At 41.9% G+C, this 27,271-nt stretch overlaps 1 protein-coding gene across 1 annotated transcript; it reads right to left on the bottom strand.

Annotated features, from left to right (window-relative positions):
• On the bottom strand, window positions 1-25,834 carry casp7.S (caspase 7 S homeolog). The gene is given in 7 exon segments (NM_001097803.1): window positions 1-853; window positions 1,199-1,337; window positions 1,792-1,967; window positions 2,159-2,287; window positions 3,217-3,368; window positions 21,891-22,021; window positions 25,827-25,834. Coding segments are annotated over 6 exon segments (960 nt in total). The 5' UTR covers window positions 25,827-25,834; the 3' UTR covers window positions 1-620.
• Between the last annotated feature and the right edge of the window lie 1,437 nt (window positions 25,835-27,271).

Below are 27,271 nucleotides of genomic sequence, written 5' to 3'. Positions count from 1 at the left end.
TTGAGTCATAAATGAAACAATTTTATATAGAGATTACAGCAAACCTTATAAAAATATATATATAACTGTATAATGAATAACATCCTGTTTGAAGATGAAAGCCGTGATTGTCTTTATTGAATTAGTTTTTGTTTCCTAATTTGATTTGAATTTAGCAAACATTTGCCAGCATTCAGTGTATGAGGCCGGAGCACAGAGAAGCTTTGTGCCGACACTTGGATGGGCTCCGTGGTGCTAAATACAGTATCATCTTTGTAGTGAATATCAGTTCCTTGTTCTGCCACTGCAATTAGAACTTGGAAGCGTGGATCACACATGGATATACCTGGGTTGAGCTTTCAGTAAGTTTGTGTGTAATTGCCCATCAAACATATCTTATTTCATTTCCTTTTTATTCCCATTGCCAATAGGTAGCGACGTATTGTTCCATGCCAGGATTCCACCCAAAATATCACTGAATAACACACTCTCAAAGGCAACCTATCACTTTCTAACCATAAAATGTCCGAGGCTGTTACCCATGGCCATTCCCAAATTTCTGTAAACCTTTTAAAGATTAATTTCTGTTGCTTTTTGCCTCAGAATTCCCTGAATCTCCCATATAGAGTTGACCCGGAATGTTAACAGGGTTTAAAGTAGAGTTCCTTTGTCAGCATAGAGACCACGCAAGGGATTTGCTTCTTCTTGTTGAATTGTGGGTCATCGCTATAGGATTCAAACTGGGTCGCCACCAGATAATTGACTCTGGTCAGGATCTGCATGACTTCCAGTTCTTTCCCGTATTCGTTAAGGACGTTGCAAAGAGCTTGGACGAACCAAGATCCCCTCCCGGGATTCCGCCAAGAGTAATATCCTATTGGTGCAAAGTGCAACAAATAAAAACATGGAAATATAAGAGAAACCTTACGCTAAGGGCAACTCACATGGAGCACGGTCTTAATGACAATTCATATGAGAAAAGAATGTTTCTCTCTCTCTCTCTCTATATATATATACAGTATATATATATGAACAGATCAAGGGAACTTGAATGGGCACCAATATGGCACCAGTACAAAATCAGGTTTTGTGGAGACTAAACAATATCTGAATGAGCAATAAACAATATTTATCACTCTAGTTCAACTTTACATTTAATATTACATTTAGTCTGACAAATGCACCTCCTCAGTTTTGCCCATCGAATAATCAGTCTCACCTGGTACAGTAGAATATGCAAAGAGAAAATCTGCCTCCACTGGAATCTTGTGCCTGGGATTGGCATCCGTCTCCAGGGTCTCATTCGCCGGCCCAGCATCTGCCTCCAACCCATCATCAAATTCACACCCTCTGCAGGCCTTATTGGGAGAAGTCTTAGTTAACTGATAGCTAGAATCTCAGCTGCCATAAAGCAGGACAGGACTGCTGCTTACAATGGGGATTAGATAGGATCTGTGCAGCCACTGGGACAGAATGTTCTGTTATACAGATAGCTAGAATCTCAGCTGCCATAAAGCAGGACAGGACTGCTGCTTACAATGGGGATCAGATAGGATCTGTGCAGCCACTGGGACAGAATGTTCTGTTATACAGATAACTAGAATCTCAGCTGCCATAAAGCAGGACAGGACTGCTGCTTACAATGGGGATCAGATAGGATCTGTGCAGCCACTGGGACAGAATGTTCTGTTATACAGATAGCTAGAATCTCAGCTGCCATAAAGCAGGGCAGGACTGCTGTTTAATTGTGTATCACATAGGACATGTACCAGAATTATAAAAAGAGCACCCATAGGTGTAAAATGTACCTACCTGAATGAAGAACAGTTTGGGTTTACCGACAAGGGACCTGCATTTGTCCCCACGGAAGAGAGTGGTCAGTACTTTTATGGGCATTGCCCCGTCGGTGCCATAGATCAGCCCCTCTTCCCCATGGCTCAGGAATATGCAGGCGAAACAGGCGCTGTCATTGTGGTCTTGCTGAGCCACTGGAATAAAGAGAAATAAATAAGTTGGGATTCATTATACAGAAGGGACGGGCAGAAGGAACAGGATTACAAAATTGCCCCAGTTTTACAGTGACCCCAATGGACAGGCATGTGGATTGTCAAGTCTTTTGTGAAGGGTTCAGTATTAGGCTGAACCCCAAAATGATGGATTTGTTGCACAACTGACTCACCGCTATGTAGGAGGGCCTCCATCTCCTCACAGCTCTTGTTGTTGTACACGTTAACGTCAAAGCCGAGGCCCTTGAAGCAGCGGAGTAAATCTCTGGCGTCAATATCGGTGCCATTGCGGGCGCTCATACCTGTTTGAGCAACACAAAACAATATGAGGACCATCTCTGTTTAGAGGCACCTTGAGAGACCCCATGAACTCTCTCTCTCTCTCTGCCTTTTGTCAAGTCATTGTAACCCTTTCTATTCTACAATGAGAATCTCTCTATATATAGAGCTTTCAGTATTGGCCTATCTGGTCATAGAGTCCATCTGGTCCTGTCTTGGACTTGTAGAATGTTGCACTTGGTATTTTTACGGGTCAGCCATTAGGAATTGTTGGTCTTCCTTCCAAGATCAGGTGACACCAACACAGAATGTCACCATCACCAGTTTTTTTTTCTATTGGCTTCACCTCTACTTGGCCAAGATCACAATAACCCCCTCCCAATCTCAGTCTTGACCCCACCACCCAGCCGTAGTCATCTCAGACTAGAACTCCCTATTTGGACATATCTACAATGGTCTAGTCCCATTATCAAAAGTTTTAAAGATCTTTTATGAAGTTTTCCTTTAATGGACCACGTTTCAAACCCACCCTAGTTGATGGCACCCATGATCAGGTATTTGGGCCATGCCAGTAAAGCAATGGGAATATGCCAGCTGCCCCATTGAAATTGTGGAAAACAGGAGGTCCTATTGCTAAATCTCTGTTGGATCTGGCACAGGACCAAAAATGTTCTAAATTTTCATAACAAAGAGGAACTATTGCCCAGGAGCTCACATGACATGCTCTAGGGCCACTAGTTTGGAGGGGGGAGCAATTAATATAGAATTACTATTTTTCCTGTTCTATTTGTGGGATCCTTAACACAGACACTGTGAGCCCGGCATTGTGACTTGGACCCATGATTACGGGAAAAAGAGAGGAGAACGCCAGCCCCATGTGAGAGTCCTGTTGACTTTGGATGGCAGTGGCGGGCTGGGCCCAGTTCCATGTCACAAGGGCACAAAGGACTACCTGTGACTTCATTGAAGTTCTTGTTGTTAATTATGATGCATCTGCCAACTTTCCCATAATTCATCTTGTACTGGAAAGCCGGGGTAACAATCCGCACATTGTCGTTCGTTTGGGGGGGCTTGTCTGGTTCCTCTGCCTTTTTCTGCTGGGTGCTGTGAGGCGAGAAAAGGTAAATAGTGAATGAACCCCTAATCCAGAGCAGCACCCTGTAACCAGGACCAAATGTAAAACAGACACCTATTTGGGTTTAGTTCCATGTTCCCCCATTCTGTCCGAGAGAACCCTAATGGTACTACCCCACTATTACCCATCCCCCTCAGAGGCTACGAATATATATTTTATTTTTGGATACATTTCAGAAAAAAATCAAGCTAAATCTCTCAAATTCTCAAGTGCAGAGGCTTCTTGTCTGTCACTCACATTCATAGTATTAAATGGACCAGCAATGCCCTAAAAGTATTATTGTCCTATTTTGTTTACATTTAAAGGGATCCTGTCATCGGAAAACATGTTTTATTCAAAACACATCAGTTAATAGTGCTGCTCCAGCAGAATTCTGCACTGAAATCCATTTCTCAAAAGAGCAAACAGATTTTTTTATATTCAATTTTGAAATCTGACATGGGGCTAGACATATTGTCAATTTCCCAGCTGCCCCTGGTCATGTGACTTGTGCCTGCACTTTAGGAGAGAAATGCTTTCTGGCAGGCTGCTGTTTTTCCTTCTCAATGTAACTGAATGTGTCTCAGTGGGACCTGGATTTTACTATTGAGTGTTGTTCTTAGATCTACAAGGCAGCTGTTATCTTGTGTTAGGGAGCTGCTACCTGGTTACCTTCCCATTGTTCTGTTGTTAGGCTGCTGGGGGGGAAAGGGAGGGGGGGATATCACTCCAACTTGCAGTACAGCAGTAATGAGTGATTGAAGTTTATCAAAGCACAAGTCACATGACGTGGGGCAGCTGGGAAATTGACAATATGTCTAGCCCCATGTCAGATTTCAAAACTGAATATAAAAAAATCTGTTTGCTCTTTTGAGAAATGGATTTCAGTGTAGAATTCTGCTGGATCAGCACTATTAACTGATTCATTTTGAATTTTTTTTTTTTCCCCCCCATGACAGTATCCCTTTAAATAGGTGCCCAGCAGCACATGTCTAGTTCTGACTCCTGAAACAATATAGAAGAAGCCAGAGGATCAACACTAGAGCAGAACTGACTAGTGAATGGTTCAGAGTAAGAAGAAGAACCCAGAAATGGATGTTGTTTTCAGCAGCAATTAAATGAACATAAACCACTGATATTAAATATTCATTGGAAAGGTGCTTAGAATGAAATTTGCTGCGGTTAGGCATAAATAGCTGTGTTACTTGCCCTTTAAAAATAACAACAGGGAAACAATTAGCACCAATATTTTCTGCTGTGTCAGTCATCCAAAAGGGTTAAGTTCCTTTTAAGTGATGTTTTTTACAACCAATTCAGATACCAGTTTATCATGTCGCCCTGAGGTCATTGATTTTTATTGCGTGTTTATCCTCCATTTGTATCTCTACATATAAACTGTAAATACATGCGCTGTCTCTTTAAATCAACCTGTGCGCTCTTGGCTCAGTACATTTAGGTTGGTTTCTGTCTATTTTTCTGCAAAAAGTGTTGAAATAAGATTAAGTCTGTAGCTGGGGTAACAAGTGCTTCACATTCCTTCAGTTAAGTGTTGCCCCAGGCACAGATCTAAAATTAGCTGCCAATGTGCAGAACAAACATTTTTCAGCTATTATTAGTTTCAGGGATAAAAATAAAGGCAAAAACACACATTAGAGGCAAAGAATCCTTTGAACAGATTTGAACACCTGCTGTAAAACTGGTATCACTAAATATTTGTAACAAATATCCGACAATGACCCATAAAAGCTTTTCCTGAAAGGCCAATTACCTTCTAGAATGTTTATTTCATCACAGGGGCAAACGTCACATCAGCTGAAATATCATTCCTGTCCTGCACCTTTGTGTAAAAAACAGTTATTTCTACCCCATACCTGTATATAAAGCCAGTTATTCTAATACTATACATTTATGTAAAAACAGTTATACCTTATGTTACCTGTATCTAATGGCAGTTATTATTAAACTGTACCTGTATGTAATGGCAGTTTTTATTAAACTGTACCTGTATCTAATGGCAGTTATTCCTAAACTGTACCTGTATGTAATGGCAGTTATTCCTAAACTGTACCTTTATGTAATGGCAGTTATTATTAAACTGTACCCGTATGTAATGGCAGTTTTTATTAAACTGTACCTGTATGTAATGGTAGTTATTATTAAACTGTACCTGTATGTAATGGCAGTTTTTATTAAACTGTACCTGTATGTAATGGCAGTTTTTATTAAACTGTACCTGTATCTAATGGCAGTTTTTATTAAACTGTACCTGTATCTAATGGCAGTTATTATTAAACTGTACCTGTATCTAATGGCAGTTATTATTAAACTGTACCTGTATCTAATGGCAGTTATTCCTAAACTGTACCTGTATCTAATGGCAGTTATTCCTAAACTGTACCTGTATGTAATGGCAGTTATTCCTAAACTGTACCTTTATGTAATGGCAGTTATTATTAAACTGTACCCGTATGTAATGGCAGTTTTTATTAAACTGTACCTGTATCTAATGGCAGTTATTATTAAACTGTACCTGTATGTAATGGCAGTTATTATTAAACTGTACCTGTATGTAATGGCAGTTATTCCTAAACTGTACCTGTATGTAATGGCAGTTATTCCTAAACTGTACCTTTATGTAATGGCAGTTATTATTAAACTGTACCCGTATGTAATGGCAGTTTTTATTAAACTGTACCTGTATGTAATGGCAGTTATTATTAAACTGTACCTGTATGTAATGGCAGTTTTTATTAAACTGTACCTGTATCTAATGGCAGTTATTATTAAACTGTACCTGTATGTAATGGCAGTTATTATTAAACTGTACCTGTATGTAATGGCAGTTATTCCTAAACTGTACCTTTATGTAATGGCAGTTATTATTAAACTGTACCCGTATGTAATGGCAGTTTTTATTAAACTGTACCTGTATGTAATGGCAGTTATTATTAAACTGTACCTGTATGTAATGGCAGTTTTTATTAAACTGTAGCTGTATGTAATGGCAGTTTTTATTAAACTGTAGCTGTATGTAATGGCAGTTTTTATTAAACTGTACCTGTATGTAATGGCAGTTATTATTAAACTGTACCTGTATGTAATGGCAGTTATTATTAAACTGTACCTGTATGTAATGGCAGTTTTTATTAAACTGTACCTGTATGTAATGGCAGTTTTTATTAAACTGTACCTGTATGTAATGGCAGTTTTTATTAAACTGTACCTTTATGTAATGGCAGTTATTATTAAACTGTACCTGTATCTAATGCCAGTTATTATTAAACTGTACCTGTATATAATGGCAGTTATTATTAAACTGTACCTGTATCTAATGGCAGTTATTATTAAACTGTACCTGTATGTAATGGCAGTTATTATTAAACTGTACCTGTATCTAATGGCAGTTATTATTAAACTGTACCTGTATCTAATGGCAGTTATTATTAAACTGTACCTGTATCTAATGGCAGTTATTATTAAACTGTACCTGTATCTAATGGCAGTTATTCCTAAACTGTACCTGTATCTAATGGCAGTTATTCCTAAACTGTACCTGTATGTAATGGCAGTTATTCCTAAACTGTACCTTTATGTAATGGCAGTTATTATTAAACTGTACCCGTATGTAATGGCAGTTTTTATTAAACTGTACCTGTATCTAATGGCAGTTATTATTAAACTGTACCTGTATGTAATGGCAGTTATTCCTAAACTGTACCTGTATGTAATGGCAGTTATTCCTAAACTGTACCTTTATGTAATGGCAGTTATTATTAAACTGTACCCGTATGTAATGGCAGTTTTTATTAAACTGTACCTGTATGTAATGGCAGTTTTTATTAAACTGTACCTGTATGTAATGGCAGTTATTATTAAACTGTACCTGTATGTAATGGCAGTTATTATTAAACTGTACCTGTATCTAATGGCAGTTATTATTAAACTGTACCTGTATCTAATGGCAGTTATTATTAAACTGTACCTGTATCTAATGGCAGTTATTATTAAACTGTACCTGTATGTAATGGCAGTTTTTATTAAACTGTACCTGTATGTAATGGCAGTTTTTATTAAACTGTAGCTGTATGTAATGGCAGTTATTCCTAAACTGTACCTGTATGTAATGGCAGTTTTTATTAAACTGTACCTGTATGTAATGGCAGTTATTATTAAACTGTACCTGTATGTAATGGCAGTTATTATTAAACTGTACCTCTATGTAATGGCAGTTTTTATTAAACTGTACCTGTATGTAATGGCAGTTTTTATTAAACTGTACCTGTATCTAATGGCAGTTATTATTAAACTGTACCTGTATCTAATGCCAGTTATTATTAAACTGTACCTGTATATAATGGCAGTTATTATTAAACTGTACCTGTATGTAATGACAGTTATTCCCATCATGTACCTGTATCTAACCCTGCACCCTTGAACCCTGGATTTCAGTCCTGGTTACTGCAAACACATTTTATATCTGTTGCCCTTAAAGGAATTGTTCGGTGTAAAAATAAAAACTGGGTAAATAGATAGGCTGTGCAAAATAAAAAATGTTTCTAATATAGTTAGTAAGCCAAAAATGTAATGTATAAAAGCTGGAGTGATTCTATGTATAACATGTCATTCAGGCTCTACTTCCTGCTTTTCAGCTCTCTTGGTTTACACTGACTGGTTACCAGGCAGTAACCAATCAGAGACTTGAGGGGGGGCCACATGGGACATAACTGTTGCATTTGAATCTGAGCTGAATGCTGAGGATCAATTACAAACTCACTGAACAGTTATGTCCCATGTGGCCCCCCTTATAGTCACTGACTAAAGGTGGCCATACACGGGCCGATAAAAGCTGCCGACAGACCGTGTCGGCAGCTTATTGGCCCGTGTATGGGGGCCCCCGACGGGCTTCCCCGATCGAGATCTGGCCGAAAGTCGGCCAGATCTCGATCGGATGGGATTAAAAATCCCGTCGGATCGCGGCCGCATCTGTTCGTTGATGCGGTCCCGCGATCCGACCGCCCGTTTGGCGAACGCTAGGATCCGATCGTTGGGCCCTAGGGCCCACGATCGGATCAGCCCGATATTGCCCACCTCAAGGTGGGCATATCGGAGGGAGATACGCTCGTTTGGCGACATCGCCAAACGAGCGGATCTATCCGTGTATGGCCACCTTAACTCAGAGTTAGAGAGCTGAAAAGCAGGAAGTTGGATTCTGGCTGTTTTATTAGACATCTGTTCACTCCAGCCTTTATATATTACATTTTTGGCTAACTAACTATATTAGAAACATTTTTTATTTTGCACAGTCTATCTATTTACACAGTTTTCATTTTCACACTGAACTATTCCTTTAAATGGTTTATTGCTGTGGGGCAATGTTTTCCTAGTGAAAACCAGTTATGGTACAATTTGGGGAGGAATGCTTATTTGCTCCACTACATACCCCTCCTTGTATTCTCAACACCAAGCATTGGCTACAGGGGATGGCTACTTGTTGGTGAATCCTACTGATTTTTGCCTGCAGTACTGGGGACCAGGTCTGGACTGGGACTCGCAATAGACCCTGACATTTGAAGTACACAAAGGCCCAAACAGCCCCTACCAGCCCACTAAATAGGGACTGTCTATGGCAACATACAGCAGCCCCTCTGGCATTTACCAGAACCCACAGATTGCCAGGCTGAGCCTGCTGGGGACCTAGGTTCAAATCCAGCCAGGGGACTATCTGCAACACTACTATGCCCCCCACACAAACACACAATATATATACAGTCAATTTACATGGCACCTGATTAAAGTGATCTTAGTGCATATATTAGAGTGTAAGCTCCACTGGGCCAGGGATTGATAGAAATAACTGAACATATATTACAGCTGTATAGAAATAAGGTTCATTATAACAATTTTCTGCATTACAGCTATAGGTGGACAAGACTTTTATGCTACGAAGCCATTGGCTGCTTTAGTTTTCTTGCACTGGTGGCCAATCGCTGTGAAGCAAAGGCAGAGTGGGAGGGGCAAGTTTGTGACAAACCGCAGGATTGGGCAGCACAGGACTCCAGGAATTTTAGCAGTAAATTCCATTCCAATAGGTGGTGCTCCTCTCCTCCAGCAGCAGACTCCCCCCCCCAATTATTATGTGCCCCCACGCAGACCCCTTTCACCACATTAAAAATCCAGTGTTTTATTGGTGGAACAAACCACGAAAGAAGAATTGACAAAGGTGAGAATTGGAACTGCAAGTAAAAAATTTTCCAAACTCTCTGGTCTCAAACCAGCGGTACCCCCCCCCCCCAAAATCATCTGAGATTCTTATTGTACCTTTAGATCTGGAATTCACAGGCAGAGATTTCCTGTTGGCACTTTCCTTCCATCTCACAGACAGGCGCATGTCCTGCAGCCAAACCTGAGCAGCTCATTTGCATAAATAATTGCATTGCACAGATAAATGTATTGTCTGTAATTGACAACAAGTGGATCTAATCCCTGTTTGTATCACTCCCGGTTACCTTGGAAGAGAATCTGTTCCTGAGCCCTGAATCCTTGCCCAGACACAGGGTCATGTCCTCACTGCAGCCACTCCCTGAACTGATTAGTCCCCTCCGGTCACATGGGCATATTCTGAACTGATTAGTCCCCTCCAGTCACATGGGCATATTCTGAACTGATTACAGTCCCCTCCAGTCACATGGGCATATTCTGAACTGATTAGTCCCCTCCAGTCACATGGGCATATTCTGAACTGATTACAGTCCCCTCCAGTCACATGGGCATATTCTGAACTGATTACAGTCCCCTCCAGTCACATGGGCATATTCTGAACTGATTAGTCCCCTCCAGTCACATGGGCATATTCTGAATTGATTACAGTCCCCTCCGGTCACATGGGCATATTCTGAACTGATTAGTCCCCTCCAGTCACATGGGCATATTCTGAACTGATTACAGTCCCCTCCAGTCACATGGGCATATTCTGAACTGATTAGTCCCCTCCAGTCACATGGGCATATTCTGAATTGATTACAGTCCCCTCCGGTCACATGGGCATATTCTGAACTGATTAGTCCCCTCCAGTCACATGGGCATATTCTGAACTGATTAGTCCCCTCCAGTCACATGGGCATATTCTGAACTGATTACAGTCCCCTCCAGTCACATGGGCATATTCTGAACTGATTACAGTCCCCTCCAGTCACATGGGCATATTCTGAACTGATTAGTCCCCTCCAGTCACATGGGCATATTCTGAATTGATTACAGTCCCCTCCGGTCACATGGGCATATTCTGAACTGATTAGTCCCCTCCAGTCACATGGGCATATTCTGAACTGATTACAGTCCCCTCCAGTCACATGGGCATATTCTGAACTGATTAGTCCCCTCCAGTCACATGGGCATATTCTGAATTGATTACAGTCCCCTCCGGTCACATGGGTATATTTTGAACTGATTAGTCCCTTCTGGTCACATGGGCATATTCTGAACTGTGTCACACAATTTCTCCTGTCAGTACCCCAGGCTTCAGGATCTCAGAGAATCCATAAATATGCAACAAAAATGAGGTCAAATATTCTTTGCAGGTTACGCCAGAAAACTGTGTTTTTGGATATTACAAGTATTAACCCCAAGTCATACTGGTAATGATATGCCTGTACAGCCAGATAACCCGGGGGAAGTATGTATGAATTTATATTAACATATTTTTATCCAATAGGATTATCAGATGCAATTCATCTGGTTCTTAACAAAACCCTCTACCCTTTCCAATATGCCCTTTTGTAACATGTGGGCACAGGTGGGTGATTCCCACGCAGGTAACGTTTATGTTACCTGCGTGGGATTGATACTCAATGAATTCAGGATGGCACCCATAGATCATACATGCCGAAGCAACAGCCTTATGCAGTTCTGATTCCAGACACAGCTCTATTTTACTATACCGATTCCTTAATTCTAAAACCCTTAGGGTTTTCTTTAACATTTTTAATGGCACCAGACAAGGGTGCCCACATGCCCCACGCCTATAAATCATGCTGAAGATGCCATTTAGTCTTGTGATCTACCCACATGAACCTAGAGGAACAAAGAAATATAAATGACCCAAAATATAAAGAGCTTCCCATTATTCCTATTGAACAACATGTCACGTCTCCCCCTTTTTAAGCTATTAAGAGAGTTTTATCACTGACTTCTGATAAGGATATTAGAAGTCAGTGAGTGGGTATGTGACCATATAAAGGCACAAGGCTGCAGGCCGAGTTATACAGGGAACTCTGAGTATCACTCATGTATTATAAGGGATAATGTACCCCCTACTGTAAATGATAAGGATATTAGAAGTCACTGAGGGGTTGTTCTGTGACCATATAAAGGCACAAGGCTGCAGGCTGAGTTATACAGGGAACTCTGAGTATCACTCATATATTATAAGGGATAATGTACCCCCTACTGTAAATGATAAGGATATTAGAAGTCACTGAGGGGTTGTTCTGTGACCATATAAAAGGCACAAGGCTGCAGGCTGAGTTATACAGGGAACTCTGAGTATCACTCATGTATTATAAGGGATAATGTACCCCCTACTGTAAATGATAAGGATATTAGAAGTCACTGAGGGGTTGTTCTGTGACCATATAAAGGCACAAGGCTGCAGGCTGAGTTATACAGGGAACTCTGAGTATCACTCATGTATTATAAGGGATAATGTACCCCCTACTGTAAATGATAAGGATATTAGAAGTCACTCAGCCTGCAGCCTTGTGCCTTTATATGGTCACAGACCCCGGTCTGTGACCATATAAAGGCACAAGGCTGCAGGCTGAGTTATACAGGGAACTCTGAGTATCACGCATGTATTATAAGGGATAATGTACCCCCTACTGTAAATGATAAGGATATTAGAAGTCACTGAGGGGTTGTTCTGTGACCATATAAAGGATTCAGAGAGCTGTAGGTTAGTAAATTGAGGATCAAAAAAAAAAAAGAGGGAAATTGAATGAAAAATATTTTGGTTCAAGAATGAAAGGGCAAATATTTGCAGAGCTGTGTGTGTAACACAAAACTGTATAGCAGAAGCCTGCGGGGAATTCCACTACCTTCCCTTTATAACAATAAGCTGCACTAACACCTCTATGTAACTGGGTATTAAACATACAAATAAACAATGACAATAAGATTTGCATATTTTATACTGAAACTAAACCAAAAAAGCTGTAAACAAGTTAAGAAGAATGGACAATGTATGGATGCACAGTTCAACATAACCAGTTGCCAAGGGCCTCGAAAAATCTTTTGAGGGGCCCCAGTGCTCGGCAACTGACCTGGCCCCCACATCGCTGTCTCCCCATCTTACTTACTGTATGCTGCACTAATGCACTATGTAACCAACATACATTATTATATCATTCATATTTCATTATATAGTGGCAGCATATTCCAAAAAAGATTATACATTATTCCTATCAGTCTCTGCACCAGTGAGCTTACAATCTAACATCCCTATCAAATTTCCATCAGTCCCTGCTCCAGTGATCTTACAATCTAAGGTCCCTATCATATTCCCATCAATCCCTGCCTCTGTGTGCTTACAATCTAAGGGCTCTATCACATTCCCATCAGTACCTGCCCCTAAGAGCTTACAATCTAAGGTCCCTATCGAATTCCCATCAGTCCCTGCCCTTGTGGGCTTACAATCTAAGGTCCCTATCACATTCCTATCAGTCACTGCCACAGTGAGTTTACAATCTAAGGTCCCTATCACATTCCCATTAGTCCCTGTCCCAGTGAGCTTACAATCTAAGGTCCCTATCAAATTTCCATCAGTCCCTGCTCCAGTGATTTTACAATCTAAGGTCCCTATCATATTCCCATCAATCCCTGCCCCAGTGAGCTTACAATCTAAGGTCCCTATCACATTCCCATCAGTCCCTGCCCCAGTGAGCTTACAATCTAAGGTCCCTATCAAATTTCCATCAGTCCCTGCTCCAGTGATTTTACAATCTAAAGTCCCTATCACATTCCCATCAATCCCTGCCCCAGTGAGTTTACAATCTAAAGTCCCTATCACATTCCTATCAGTCCCTGCCCCAGTGAGTTTACAATCTAAGTTCCCTATCACATTCCATTCAGTCCCTGCCCCAGTGAGCTTACAATCTAAGGTCCCTATCACATTCCCATCAGTCCCTGTCCCAGTGAGTTTACAATCTAAAGTCCCTATCACATTCCCATCAGTTCCTGTCCCAGTGAGTTTACAATCTAAGGTCCCTATCACATTCCCATCAGTCCCTGCCCCAGTGAGCTTACAATCTAAGGTCCCTATCACATTCCCATCAGTCCCTGTCCCAGTGAGTTTACAATCTAAAGTCCCTATCACATTCCCATCAGTTCCTGTCCCAGTGAGCTTACAATCTAAGGTCCCTATCACATTCCCATCAGTCCCTGTCCCAGTGAGTTTACAATCTAAAGTCCCTATCACATTCCCATCAGTTCCTGTCCCAGTGAGTTTACAATCTAAGGTCCCTATCACATTCCATTCAGTCCCTGTCTCACTGATCTTACAATCTAAGGTCCCTATCACATTCCCATCAGTTCCTGTCCCAGTGAGCTTACAATCTAAGGTCCCTATCACATTCCCATCAGTCCCTGTCCCAGTGAGTTTACAATCTAAGGTCCCTATCACATTCCCATTAGTCCCTGTCCCAGTGCGCTTACAATCTAAGGTCCATATCTCATTCCCATCAGTCCCTGTTACAGTAAGCTTACAATCTAAGATCTCTATCACATTCCGATCAGTCATTGCCCCAGTGATATTAAAATCAAAGGCCCATATCACAAAGTTGACTTAATAATTACAAACCAGTTTTTATGGGTCATGAAGCCAACACTCAGACTTTATGCGGGTCCCCAGAGTTAAAGGGTAAGACATCACAAAGTCCCCCAAAATGAGTTGAAGTACCCGGATTTCCTGATTATTTTCTGTCCACTCCAACACCAGCAGCTTTAGAACTTACCCTGGAAATACTTATTTCCCTAAAATGTCAGAAGTAACAATCGCAGAGTAACAAAGTAACAAGATTCATTTCAGTCCGACCCGAGGGGGAAAAAAATGAGTTGGGGCAAAATTTAAAGACACACACACACACATTTAAATCATGGATTGTTTGTATCATGGATCCAGACGAAGGTTGTTTAGCAATTAGCAAACAGACATTGAAGCCAGTGATTCCCATTCATTTGTTACTTATAATTAATTGTATAAAAAGATAACAAAACAGTAGAACTAAATTCTGTGGAATGGGGGGACGTGGAAAGCCAAGAATCTGGATAGAAGAGTTTGGGGAGCAGGGAATGAGAGGTGTCCCACAGAGAGGGCACAGGTACCTGAGATCCTCACAGAGTCTGACGCCGCACTGCATCTGAGAGCAGGACCCCAAGTCACAGCTTCTTTCTGGCACCGAGGAGGCCCCACCATGACCAAAGCTGCTGCCGCATCAGACAAGAGTTTGGCCGCCCAGTGATCTCCCTGACTCAGCACAACCTGCTCGACCTTTCCATTGAGTTATTCACTGCCCCCTGCCCTGTGCCCTGCTGAGCTCATGCACCTCCCTCACCCCTCTGCTGACCCAGGCGATCACACGGGAGCTGCAGCCATGCACTTTCTCACTTTCTATTGTATCAACTCACACATACATACAGCCGAACCCCCATAACTGTATCATATAGGGGCACAGTATGATAAACTCATTCTTGTTGTCAGATAGAAAAGCACAATAGTGTTACCCATGGAACTGGCTAGAGGTATAAAACGTGATGGCAAATAAGAAATAAAAGGGCTGCAGGCGGAAGGAGGTATTTGTGCTGATACAATTGGGGTTTATTTAGGGAGTTCATGGCAGGGTGTAAATTCCAGGGCACAGCACCCCAATTTCCAAAGAACAAGATCCATGTAAATGAGCAACCCCTGTACATGTGCTGTGTGTCTGCAGGGGGAGCGAGGGGGAGACCCTGCGTTCCTATTGAGTAACTTCTGGAAGAAAGACTACAGGGCTGACCCTTTTCTATGCAGCATCCAGTACCTGACCCACACAGCTGACAATCTAAATGTTGCCACTTCAAGTGCACATAATTTGCACCCCCATGACTGTGCCAAGCAGAAGAAAGGAACAACCAAGTGCCAAGGTTTTGGGTTGGATACGTTCCATAGGCTTCTTGCAAATTGTATTCGGGGGGTGTCACTGTCACATGATATTAAATGTGTGTAAATTGCTGAGCTGTGTAGCAGGGGGAGTCAGACACTGTTGTGTTACACACTCCTCATAGACACACACTATTCAAACAGCACAAAGGAAACAACAAAGGGGAGCTCACCCCATAGCAGCAGCCACTCCAGCAGGTGCAACAATTGCTGCATGGCACTGACACCCCCAGTTTGGCACTGGTTTCTTTCTGCTCCCACATTAACTAAATTAACTCTTTGTCTGCCGATATTTCCTGGTTTACATTTTTCTTATTGTTCTTTTCATGTTTTTCTTCAAGATCTAAACTTTGTCCAAGGCCCCCCATTAATTCAAAGCCAAAAGGATGGACGGCACTCTGTTCAAGGAGGTAGCGAGTTTATTGCAGGCTCCTACAAGGAGCGAACGACCTACGCGTTTCGGGATACAATCCCTTAATCATAGGCCCCCCATTAGTTCATAAAAAAGCTACAGATATAGGAAAATATGATAAAGTGTAGGCCCCAAACACGTCAGGCTTTTTTCTACACTATGTTGAAGTGTGTTGGACCCTCTTAAGAAATAAAACAATGTACAGCATATATTGTATTGACTGATTTTTCAGGCTCGTTCTACGTTTTATTTCTACGCCCACATTAACTAAATAAACCCTTTGACCCTAAAATAGATATAAAAGGCTACAGTTCCATTCTGCAGTAATCGTGTTCATTTTGATTCCGTTCATATTGAAATTTCAGTATTTCGGGTGCCGGGATTTCCAGTGATGGGCAGGGTCAGAGGGTAAGGGACGCACTACACCCCATTGTGTCTCTGCGTTGCTATGGTTACAGAACTGCATGCATTAATGACTTTATAACAATATAACACAGTTGTGTTACATTGTCGGAACAAGTTTACCTAGAGCCGGGCCCCCCCCACCCATATGTTCTGTAGAAAAATAAACTTTTTTTGTGTGGAAGGTCCCTTCTGCATTCTCAGCCTTTTAGATCTCGTCACAGTCTATTACCAACTCCTCCCACATATTTTCGGTGACAGCAATATTTCCTGGTTTACATTTTTCTTATTCTTCTTTTCATGTTTTTATTTTTCAAGGTCTAAATCTGTCCAAGGACCCCCCATTGGTTCAGAAAAAAGCTTAAGATTTAGGAAAAATTAGCCTATAACTAAATTGCACCCATGTCGGCATGAAACGCGTCAGGCTTTTTACCCCCAAACTATGTTTAAAGGTGTTGGAACCTTTAAACAAATAAAACAAATGTGCATCATATATAGACGGAGGTCCTGTTTGTGCCGGCTCGTTTTATGCAAGAATTCGTATGAAGTATTGTGAAAGTTGTTTTGTACCCATGGCCGTACCCATTTAATGAGTAAAATACATAAAAATACACAATAAAGTAACCGCACAGTCAACTTCAAGTGCCCCATATTCTCACACCCACCTGACAAATATCAGTGATATCAAAGTGCATCTAAGAATAAACCTTTATGGAACAATGAATGTGAAACCGGGGTTTTGTTGATGCTGAAAAAAGGTGCTAAAACCAAGTGAAACGTAACGATACAAATGTAACACAACAAATGGAACAAAACAAACGTAACACAACTCTTTGATGTGAGATCGGTATAGAGAGTCGCTCACTGTCACTGTTTGGGGTCGCTCCCGGGTAACGGTGATGTTGGTTCAAGGAATCCGCGGGGGATGTTTATGTCTCTGGTGCACAAAGGGGCCGCTGGAAGGTGAGTGACAGACGTCTCAACCAGGGAAATTTGCAGCGATGGAGCAGGAAGAGAATGTGATATTCATTGTTGAGTTACAGAACAACAAAGACACCCAGAGCTGGATCAGCACCATTCTGCAGTTATATAGGGGCCCCTAAATCTGGGGGTGAAACATGGTGCACCAGCCATTTATATTCACATGTACAGCAAACTCTGGGGTCACCCTTAAATGTGTCCCTAAAATCTTTACAAGGGAAAGAGGAGCCGGGAAATATGCCTCGAGCAGCATCACTCTACCCCCCCCACTCCTGCACCCCAAATGTGCACCCCCAAACAAGAGTTCCTGCTGGAACCAGACAAACAGCAAAAGCACATGGGGACACTGCGCTTCTCACTCGCCGGCTCATTATAGGAGCAGAGAGTCATTTAACTTAAAATAAAAACAAAACAAGTAAATCAGCAAAAGGGGATCACAGGGAGGAAACAGCATCAGACACCCAAGTGCCAAATCAGTCAAAGCTGCTGGGAAATGTCACTGGTGTAACTGGTCCTTACTGAGCCCCTTTAGCAGCGGTGGACTAGGACTGCCGCTTCAGGGAGCCCCCCACTCCAGTTGTGAGTTGCAGCTCTAGTTACTCCAAACGTACCCCCAGCACATTTTCCTTGCAGACGCAATCTCTACGGGCTGGAGGGGTCCGCAGTTTCTAGCGGGGGGGGCTGGACTGGTCGGCAGGAGCTGAAGGGAACAATGGATTTTTTCCCAGTGTCCCATTGGCCCAGTCTGACCCTGTGCAGTGCAGGGGAGATCTGGCTGTATGATATTACCTGGGTGTATGATATAAACTGGGCGTATGATATAAACTGGGCGTATGATATAAACTGGCCGTATGATATCAACGGGCCGTATAATATGAACTGGCTGTATAATATTAACTGGGTGTATGATATAAACCGGGTGTATAATATAAACTGTCTCTATAATATAAACTGACTGTATAATATAACCTGGCTATATAATATAAACTGGGTGTATAATATAAACCGGGTGTATAATATAAACTGGCTCTATAATATAAACTGGGTGTATAATATGAACTGGCTGTATTATATTAACTGGGTGTATGATATAAACTGGCTGTATAATATAAACTGGCTGTATAATATAAACTGTCTGTATAATATAAACTGTCTGTATAATATAAGCTGGCTGTTTAATATTAACTGGGTGTATAATATAAACTGGGTGTATAATATAAACTGGGTGTATAATATAAACTGTATATAAACTGGCTGTATTATATTAACTGGGTGTATGATATAAACCAGGTGTATAATATAAACTGGCTGTATTATATTAACTGGGTGTATGATATAAACCAGGTGTATAATATAAACTGGCTGTATAATATTAACTGGGTGTATGATATAAACCGGGTGTATAATATAAACTGGCTCTATAATATAAACTGACTGTATAATATAACTTGGGTGTATAATATAAACTGGCTATATAATATAAACTGGGTGTATAATATTAACTAGGTGTATGATATAAACCGGGTGTATAATATAAACTGGCTCTATAATATAAACTGACTGTATAATATAAACTGGGTGTATAATATGAACTGGCTGTATTATATTGACTGGCTGTATGATATTAACTGGCTGTATAATATAAACTGGCTGTATAATATAAACCGACTGTATAATATAAACCGACTGTATAATATAAACCGACTGTATAATATAAACTGTCTGTATAATATAAGCTGGCTGTTTAATATTAACTGGGTGTATAATATAAACTGGGTGTATAATAAAAACTGTATATAAACTGGCTGTATTATATTAACTGGGTGTATGATATAAACCAGGTGTATAATATAAAGTGGCTGTATTATATTAACTGGGTGTATGATATAAACCGGGTGTATAATATAAAGTGGCTGTATAATATAAACTGGCTGTATAATATAAACTGAGTGTATAATATAAACTGAGTGTATAATATAAACTGAGTGTATAATATAAACTGAGTGTATAATATAAACTGAGTGTATAATATAAACTGAGTGTATAATATAAACTGAGTGTATAATATAAACTGAGTGTATAATATAAACTGAGTGTATAATATAAACTGAGTGTATAATATAAACTGAGTGTATAATATAAACTGGGTGTATAATAAAAACTGGGTGTATAATAAAAACTGGGTGTATAATAAAAACTGGGTGTATAATAAAAACTGGGTGTATAATTAACTGGGAATATAATTTACCAGGTGTATAATATAAACTGGACGTAGTTTGGGATTTTGGGAAGTGAAGGTCCAGGAACAGTTTGAATGGAGAGAGAGACCTAAATGATCTGCTGAGTCAGCCAGGAATGTTCTAGGCCTGTTATAGAGGTGAGTGCTGGTTCCTAGTGAAAGGCAGAAAGTGAGGAATGAGACAAAGGGTCCGGCCCCAGGCAGAGAATTTGGGTTTGTAGGTAACTGACTACTAATGGCTGAACTATATCATATACTGGAGTATTACTAACCCTGTCCTGTCTGCTTGGCCACTAATATTCCTGATCCACTTGGGCAGAACTTGTACCTGGTACTGAGTGACGAGGGGGAGACAAAGCAGTAAATGAAAGATGAATTGAGCAACTTGGGGGGAATTAAAGTAAAATCTAATCTCACCTCTCCAAATTCCTACCTGTAACATTCCTGTAACCGTGGGCTACGAGTGGAGACACCGGCTGCTGATTGGCCGGGAGAGAAAGACAAACACCTGTAAGTCCCAGTGTTTATTCTGGAACAGAAGGTTTTCTTGGAGAGAGACGAGAGGAAGAGACAAACACATTTATCTGGATCTCACCGGTCTCATTGTTTCACCCCCCCCCCCCGTCACTTGTCCCATTCCGGGAAAACAAAGGAATTTGGAGGCAATTACCAAAATGCAAAACCATGTGATGCGAAAGGTAAATAAATTGAACCTTTACAGGAATGTACCGGAGTCACTTTCTCCTGCCAAATATCTAGTGGGGTTTTTATTCCTCTACACCCCAATTTCCCATCATTTCCCCCACTTTTCTTTGTTCCTTCCCCCGCCCAAAAGCCCCTCTGCTCCCTGGACTCACCCCCTCTCTACATTCAGCTTTTTCCCCCAAATATTCTGCATTTCCCACTGTCTCCTCCCACCGCATCTTTCCCGCCTCACCCCTAATTGCCCCCCATAAACAGATATTAGACAGGACTGTGCCCTTAGCCCCCCTATTAGCCTCTAATTTTAATGCAACAAGTTCTAGTATTTTGCCCTAAACACAATATAATAATAATAATAATAATAATAATAATAATAATAATAATAATACACACAGGAAAAACAGAGGAAAGTATCAAGCGAGGCTAAAAGTTGATGTCAGATGTCTGATTTTTGGGGACTCATGGGGCCCCATACTACTAAGTAAGTTATTAACCCTTTAGTGACCTGACAACCTGGGCAAATAAATCTTCCAACAAGTAGAATCAGGCCACAAAGTAAAAAAAGAGAAAGACCCACAGATACATGACCACCCCCCGATATACTACAACTAAGCCCATTACACTAAACTCCACCTACAAAGACTCAACCCCGCCCACTCTCCTGCAAGCTCTATCCCCTTTGTGACGACTAAATCACACTTTATGGTCTTTCGGGACCCCCTGCAGTACCCCTGTATCCCCTGATGGTGACCCTGTCAGGACCAGCAGCTTATAGGCCTGTGTTTGGGACCCTCATTAGGGCCAGTGCCAATATAGGGACAAGAATTGCCCAAAAATGTATCAGCCAGGTCTGAGAATCCCATTGAGCGAGGTCTGTACCTCCAAGTTGCAGCTCGTTGGGCCCAACATCCGATTAACTTAAAAGAGAAATGAATTTCCTATAGACATTTCTATGAGAACCATTAGTTGCAGGGTCTGTATGTTCAACACCAGCCCATAAACATTGCTCGGAGGGGCCGGGAGTACAGGCTGGACTTGCTGGGGACCCCAAATATTCTCCTGCAAGTTCCACCACTGCCTGTCCTACTGCGCTGTCCTATGTGTTGTCAGGAGCCCAACGCTTATTATTATTCCAGTTATAACCCCTCTCTGGAACATGGATCAATAAAGACAGAATATGAAAGTTCAGGGGCAGCAAGTGAAAGAATTCCCGGGTTCTTCTGCAGTGACACAATGATCCAAACTCAGAGGTCTCAGAAGTGAACAGAGTCTGCCCCCTGGAGGCCATTCACAGATACAACAAACAATAGGATCAGACCTTATTGCACAAAATGATTTTATACTGCACAGTCTTTACTCAGTGGGGCTTATTCTTCAGCCTCTGTGTTCAATTCTAATTTAATTTAGTTACCTGTAGCAACCAATCAGCAATTACAGCATGGAAAATGAAAGTAAAGGCCTGATTGGTTGCTATGGGTAACTGCACTGGTGCATATTAGCACATGTGTCAGTAGATTAACCCCACTGTGTCTCTGTTGTAGAAATAAAACCAAACTGGGTCCCCATTGGTCCCTTTCGCTTCTCACCTGCTGAATATGGAGATCCTCTGGCTTCTGTCGGGTTTGGCATCTACTGAGTCTTCACCCTCCTCTTCCTCGGGCCCCGGCTCGTCCTTGATGTCAGATTCAGGCACCAGAGCCTCCGGCTGCTCATCCATCTGAAACCAGAAGACACAACTCAAAATAAAGGAGAAACGGGAATGTACAGACTGATGCTCAGAGCATAGACCTTGGTCAAACTGGGCTGTCAGAGGATCAGACAAGAATAATCAGACAAGAACCATCCCGATCTCCAACATGGGCCGATCTTAAAACTAATTTTTGGCACTAGGGTTGTAACCTGGCAGGTATTTCACTGGCCTAAATGGTGGTAAAATTCCAGCCAAAGTGGGGGTAAACCATGTTCTTGCTGGCAAATTTGTAATCCCTATTTGTCTGGTCCCCAACCCACATCCGAACTGCCCCAGTCCCCTTTTATACTCACAAACCCAACATTTTGTCAGACTTTCTCTGTTTTTGGATACCCCCCCTCCCCCTTAGAGTTGCTTGTGTGCCATGGGGCCCTTGGAAAATGGAAGGTTTGGGTTAAGGCTTGAGTTAAAGCTAGGTTTAGGGTAAGGCTAGAGTTATGGTTAAGTCTAGGGTTAAGGCTAAGGTTAGGGTTAAGGCTTGAGTTAAAGCTAGGTTTAGGGTTAATGCTAGGGTTAGGGTTAAGTCTAGGGTTAGGGTTAAGGCTAAGGTTAGGGTTAAGGCTAAGGTTAGGGTTAAGGCTTGAGTTAAAGCTAGGTTTAGGGTTAAGGCTAGGGTTAGGGTTAAGTCTAGGGTTAGGGTTAAGTCTAGGGTTAGGGTTAAGGTTAGGGTTAAGGGTAAGGTTAGGGTTAAGGCTAAGGTTAGGGTTAAGGCTAAGGTTAGGGTTAAGGCTAAGGTTAGGGTTAAGGCTTGAGTTAAAGCTAGGTTTAGAGTTAAGGCTAGGGTTACAAAATAGGCTAGGGTTAAGATAAAGGCTTGGGTTAGGGTTAAGGCTAGGGTTAGAGTTAAGGCTTGGGTTAGAGTTAAGGCTTGGGTTAGAGTTAAGGCTTGGGTTAGGGTTAAGGCTTGGGTTAGGGTTAAGGCTTGGGTTAGGGTTAAGGCTTGGGTTAGGGTTAAGGCTTGGGTTAGGGTTAAGGCTTGGGTTAGGGTTAAGGCTTGGGTTAGGGTTAAGGCTTGGGTTAGGGTTAAGGCTTGGGTTAGGGTTAAGGCTTGGGTTAGGGTTAAGGCTTGGGTTAGGGTTAAGGCTTGGGTTAGGGTTAAGGCTTGGGTTAGGGTTAAGGCTTGGGTTAGGGTTAAGGCTTGGGTTAGGGTTAAGGCTTGGGTTAGGGTTAAGGCTTGGGTTAGGGTTAAGGCTTGGGTTAGGTTTAAGGCTTGAGTTAGGGTAAAGGCTTGGGTTAGGGTAAAGGCTTGGGTTAGGGTTAAGGCTAGGGTTAGGGTTAAGGCTAGGGTTAGGGTTAAGGCTAGGGTTAGGGTTAAGGCTAGGGTTAAGGCTTGGGTTAGGTTTAAGGCTTGGGTTAAAGCTAGGGTTAGGGTTAAGGCTAGGGTTAAGATAAAGGCTAGAGTTAGGGTTAAGGCTAGGGTTAAGGCTAGGGTTAGGGTTAAGGCTAGGGTTAAGGCTAGGGTTAGGGCTAGGGTTAGGGTTAAGGCTAGGGTTAGGGTTAAGGCTAGGGTTAGGGTTAAGGCTAGGGTTGGGGTTAAGGCTAGGGTTAAGGCTAGGGTTAATGCTAAGGGTTAGGGTTTAGACTAGGGTTGGGGTTAAGTCTAGGGTTAGGGTTAAGGTTAGGGTTAAGGCTAGGGTTAGTGTTACGGCTAGGGTTAGCGTTAAAGCTAAGGCCAGTGCTAAGGCTAGGGTTAAGGCTAAACCTAGGATTAAGGCTAAGACCAGGGCTAAGGCTAGGGTTATGGTTAAGGCTAGGGTTTGGGTAAATGCTAGGGTTAAGGCTAAAGTTAGGGCTATGGCTAGGATAAGGGTTAAGGCTAAAATTAGGTTTAAGGTTATGGCTAAGGTTAGGGTGAAGGCTAAAGTTAAGTCTAGAGTTAAGGTTAAGGCTAAAGATAGAGATAAGGCTAAATTTAGGATTAGGGCTAAAGACCCAGAGTGGCCCAGCATTGTATGAAATCTACACAATTGCAATTTGATATTTCCAACTCAGTAGTAACCCACATTACCAGTCCCTAGAGAAGCCCTCTGTGTAATGAGCCACTTCTTCGCTCAAAGTCTAACAAAGGCTGCAGCTGAAGGAACACTTTGTTTATACAGAGCACACACAGGGTGGAAGGTGGGGTGCAACAGTTTATTTGACTCTGGGCTCTGTGGCCGCTATTGTCCCTACTTCTACAAAACCTTTCAATCATTTACTCTTTGGGTGAACTTCAACTTACAGTTCAGACGCAGACACCTTATACAATTCACACGTATCATGGCTACAAAGCACACATTGCATGGCTGATTGGAGGCTGTGCAGGCTGCGGCATGCATCTGAACTGTGTCTCACTGAGGGCAGTTTAGTTTCCTATCTTAGAGACAGATGAGCTTTGTTGCTTATGGGAAATCTGCGTTACCTGCAGCCGACAAATCTCCTGAAAATACTTCTCCGGTTGTACTGCATAAAATGCAATTGGGCCGGTTGCACTGCGTATAATGCGCTTTGGCCAGTTGCACTCCGTGTAATGTGCTTGGGCCGGTCACACTGCTTATAATGCAATTGGGCCGGTTGCAATGCAAATAATGGGCTTGGTCTGGTTGCACTGTGTATAATGCACTTGGGCTGGTTGCATTGTGTATAATGCGCTGGGGCTGGTTGCACTGTGTATAATGCACTTGGGCTGGTTGCATTGTGTATAATGCGCTGGGGCTGGTTGCACTGTGTATAATGCACTTGGGCTGGTTGCATTGTGTATAATGCGCTGGGGCCAGTTGCACTGCAAATAATGGGCTTGGTCTGGTTGCACTGTGTATAATGGGCTTGGGCTGGTTGCACTGTGTATAATGCGCTTGGGCTGGTTGCACTGTGTATAATGCGCTTGGGCTGGTTGCACTGTGTATAATGCGCTTGGTCTGGTTGCACTGTGTATAATGCGCTTGGGCTGGTTGCACTGTGTATAATGCACTTGGGCTGGTTGCATTGTGTATAATGCGCTTGGGCTGGTTGCACTGTGTATAATGCGCTTGGGCTGGTTGCACTGTGTATAATGCGCTTGGGCTGGTTGCACTGTGTATAATGCACTTGGGCTGGTTGCATTGTGTATAATGCGCTGGGGCCAGTTGCACTGCAAATAATGGGCTTGGTCTGATTGCACTGCGTATAATGCGCTTGGGCTGGTTGCACTGCGTATAATGCGGTTGCCGCTTCTAAAGTTACAGTAAAATGAATTCGAGTTTTAGCACAAAACAACTTGAATCATTGTACAAAACTTGAATGGAAAAAGTTGATAAATGAGTTTAACACACTCGCTGCTGTATGAACCTGCCCCGACACACACGTAACAACAGTTTCTGTAGTTAGTATCAGTTAGTATCAGTTAGTATTAGTTAGTAACAGTTAATATTAGTTAGTATCAGTTAGTATTAGTTAGTAACAGTAAATATTAGTATAAGTATCAGTGCAGGGAAGCCACATAAGCAACACAATGGTAGGGTGGGAAACTTACATTTATTTTTACTTTCATTTCCAGCCCCAGTGCTCACCATGCAGGATACAACGTAACACAATCACAATCCTACAGACTGTTACACTGTCACAAAGCAACAAATAGGAGAAATTAACCCCCTGTCTGTATCACTCAATTGGAACGAGCCCGGCTGTGATCCACTAATAGAAAATAGAACCTGGAACCTCCAGCAGTGATACATTAACCCCCAACATTGATACATTGTATCCAGTTCCCCCTACAAGTGATATTCCCCATAGGATCAGTTATTATATATTTTACCATTAGCTGATTGTTTCCTGCCCCAGATCCTCTGCTGTCGACTCCTCACTGTCAGTTCTCCCCTCCCCTTTAAGGAAATAGGGAAATGTTCAAACTTTCCACCTCCCCCGACTGTGGGATTTAATCAACTTTATTGTTTCCTGTCAGTGAGACAAAACCTCCAACAGGAGAGAGACCTGCCCTATATTATTCCTTACTCCTAGCAGCAATTATATATATTTCTCTCTATAGTAGGTATATACACCTAGAGATCTACACACTAATATAATGTACAGTCTTGTATATACATATAATAATATACCCCCTACTGTAAATGATAAGGATATTAGAAGTCACTGAGGGGTTGTTCTGTGACCATATAAAGGCACAAGGCTGCAGGCTGAGTTATACAGGGAACTCTGAGTATCACTCATGTATTATAAGGGATAATGTACCCCCTACTGTAAATGATAAGGATATTAGAAGTCACTGAGGGGTTGTTCTGTGACCATATAAAGGCACAAGACTGCAGGCTGAGTTATACAGGGAACTCTGAGTATCACTCATGTATTATAAGGGATAATGTACCCCCTACTGTAAATGATAAGGATATTAGAAGTCACTGAGGGGTTGTTCTGTGACCATATAAAGGCACAAGGCTGCAGGCTGAGTTATACAGGGAACTCTGAGTATCACTCATGTATTATAAGGGATAATGTACCCCCTACTGTAAATGATAAGGATATTAGAAGTCACTGAGGGGTTGTTCTGTGACCATATAAAGGCACAAGGCTGCAGGCTGAGTTATACAGGGAACTCTGAGTATCACTCATGTATTATAAGGGATAATGTACCCCCTACTGTAAATGATAAGGATATTAGAAGTCACTGAGGGGTTGTTCTGTGACCATATAAAGGCACAAGGCTGCAGGCTGAGTTATACAGGGAACTCTGAGTATCACTAATATATTATAAGGGATAATGTACCCCCTACTGTAAATGATAAGGATATTAGAAGTCACTGAGGGGTTGTTCTGTGACCATATAAAGGCACAAGGCTGCAGGCTGAGTTATACAGGGAACTCTGAGTATCACTCATGTATTATAAGGGATAATGTACCCCCTACTGTAAATGATAAGGATATTAGAAGTCACTGAGGGGTTGTTCTGTGACCATATAAAGGCAGTTATACAGGGAACTCTGAGTAGTCTGTACAGAGAGATCCCATAAAACTATGGCAGCATAGGTATTCCCTGTACTAAGCACAATTCAGCAGGAACAGTCCCCTAAGTTTGCTCATAGTCTGTACAGAGAGATCCCATAAAACTATGGCAGCATAGGTATTCCCTGTACTAAGCACAATTCAGCAGGAACAGTCCCTAAGTTTGCTCATAGTCTGTACAGAGAGATCCCATAAAACTATGGCAGCATAGGTATCCCCTGTACTTAGGGATGTAGCGAACGT

This window comes from Xenopus laevis, chromosome 7S, assembly GCF_017654675.1.
Source record: "Xenopus laevis strain J_2021 chromosome 7S, Xenopus_laevis_v10.1, whole genome shotgun sequence".
NCBI classification, from domain to species: Eukaryota; Metazoa; Chordata; class Amphibia; order Anura; family Pipidae; genus Xenopus; species Xenopus laevis.
Note: the sequence above shows the minus strand (reverse complement) of the source record. Positions and strands in the feature narration are given on the sequence as shown.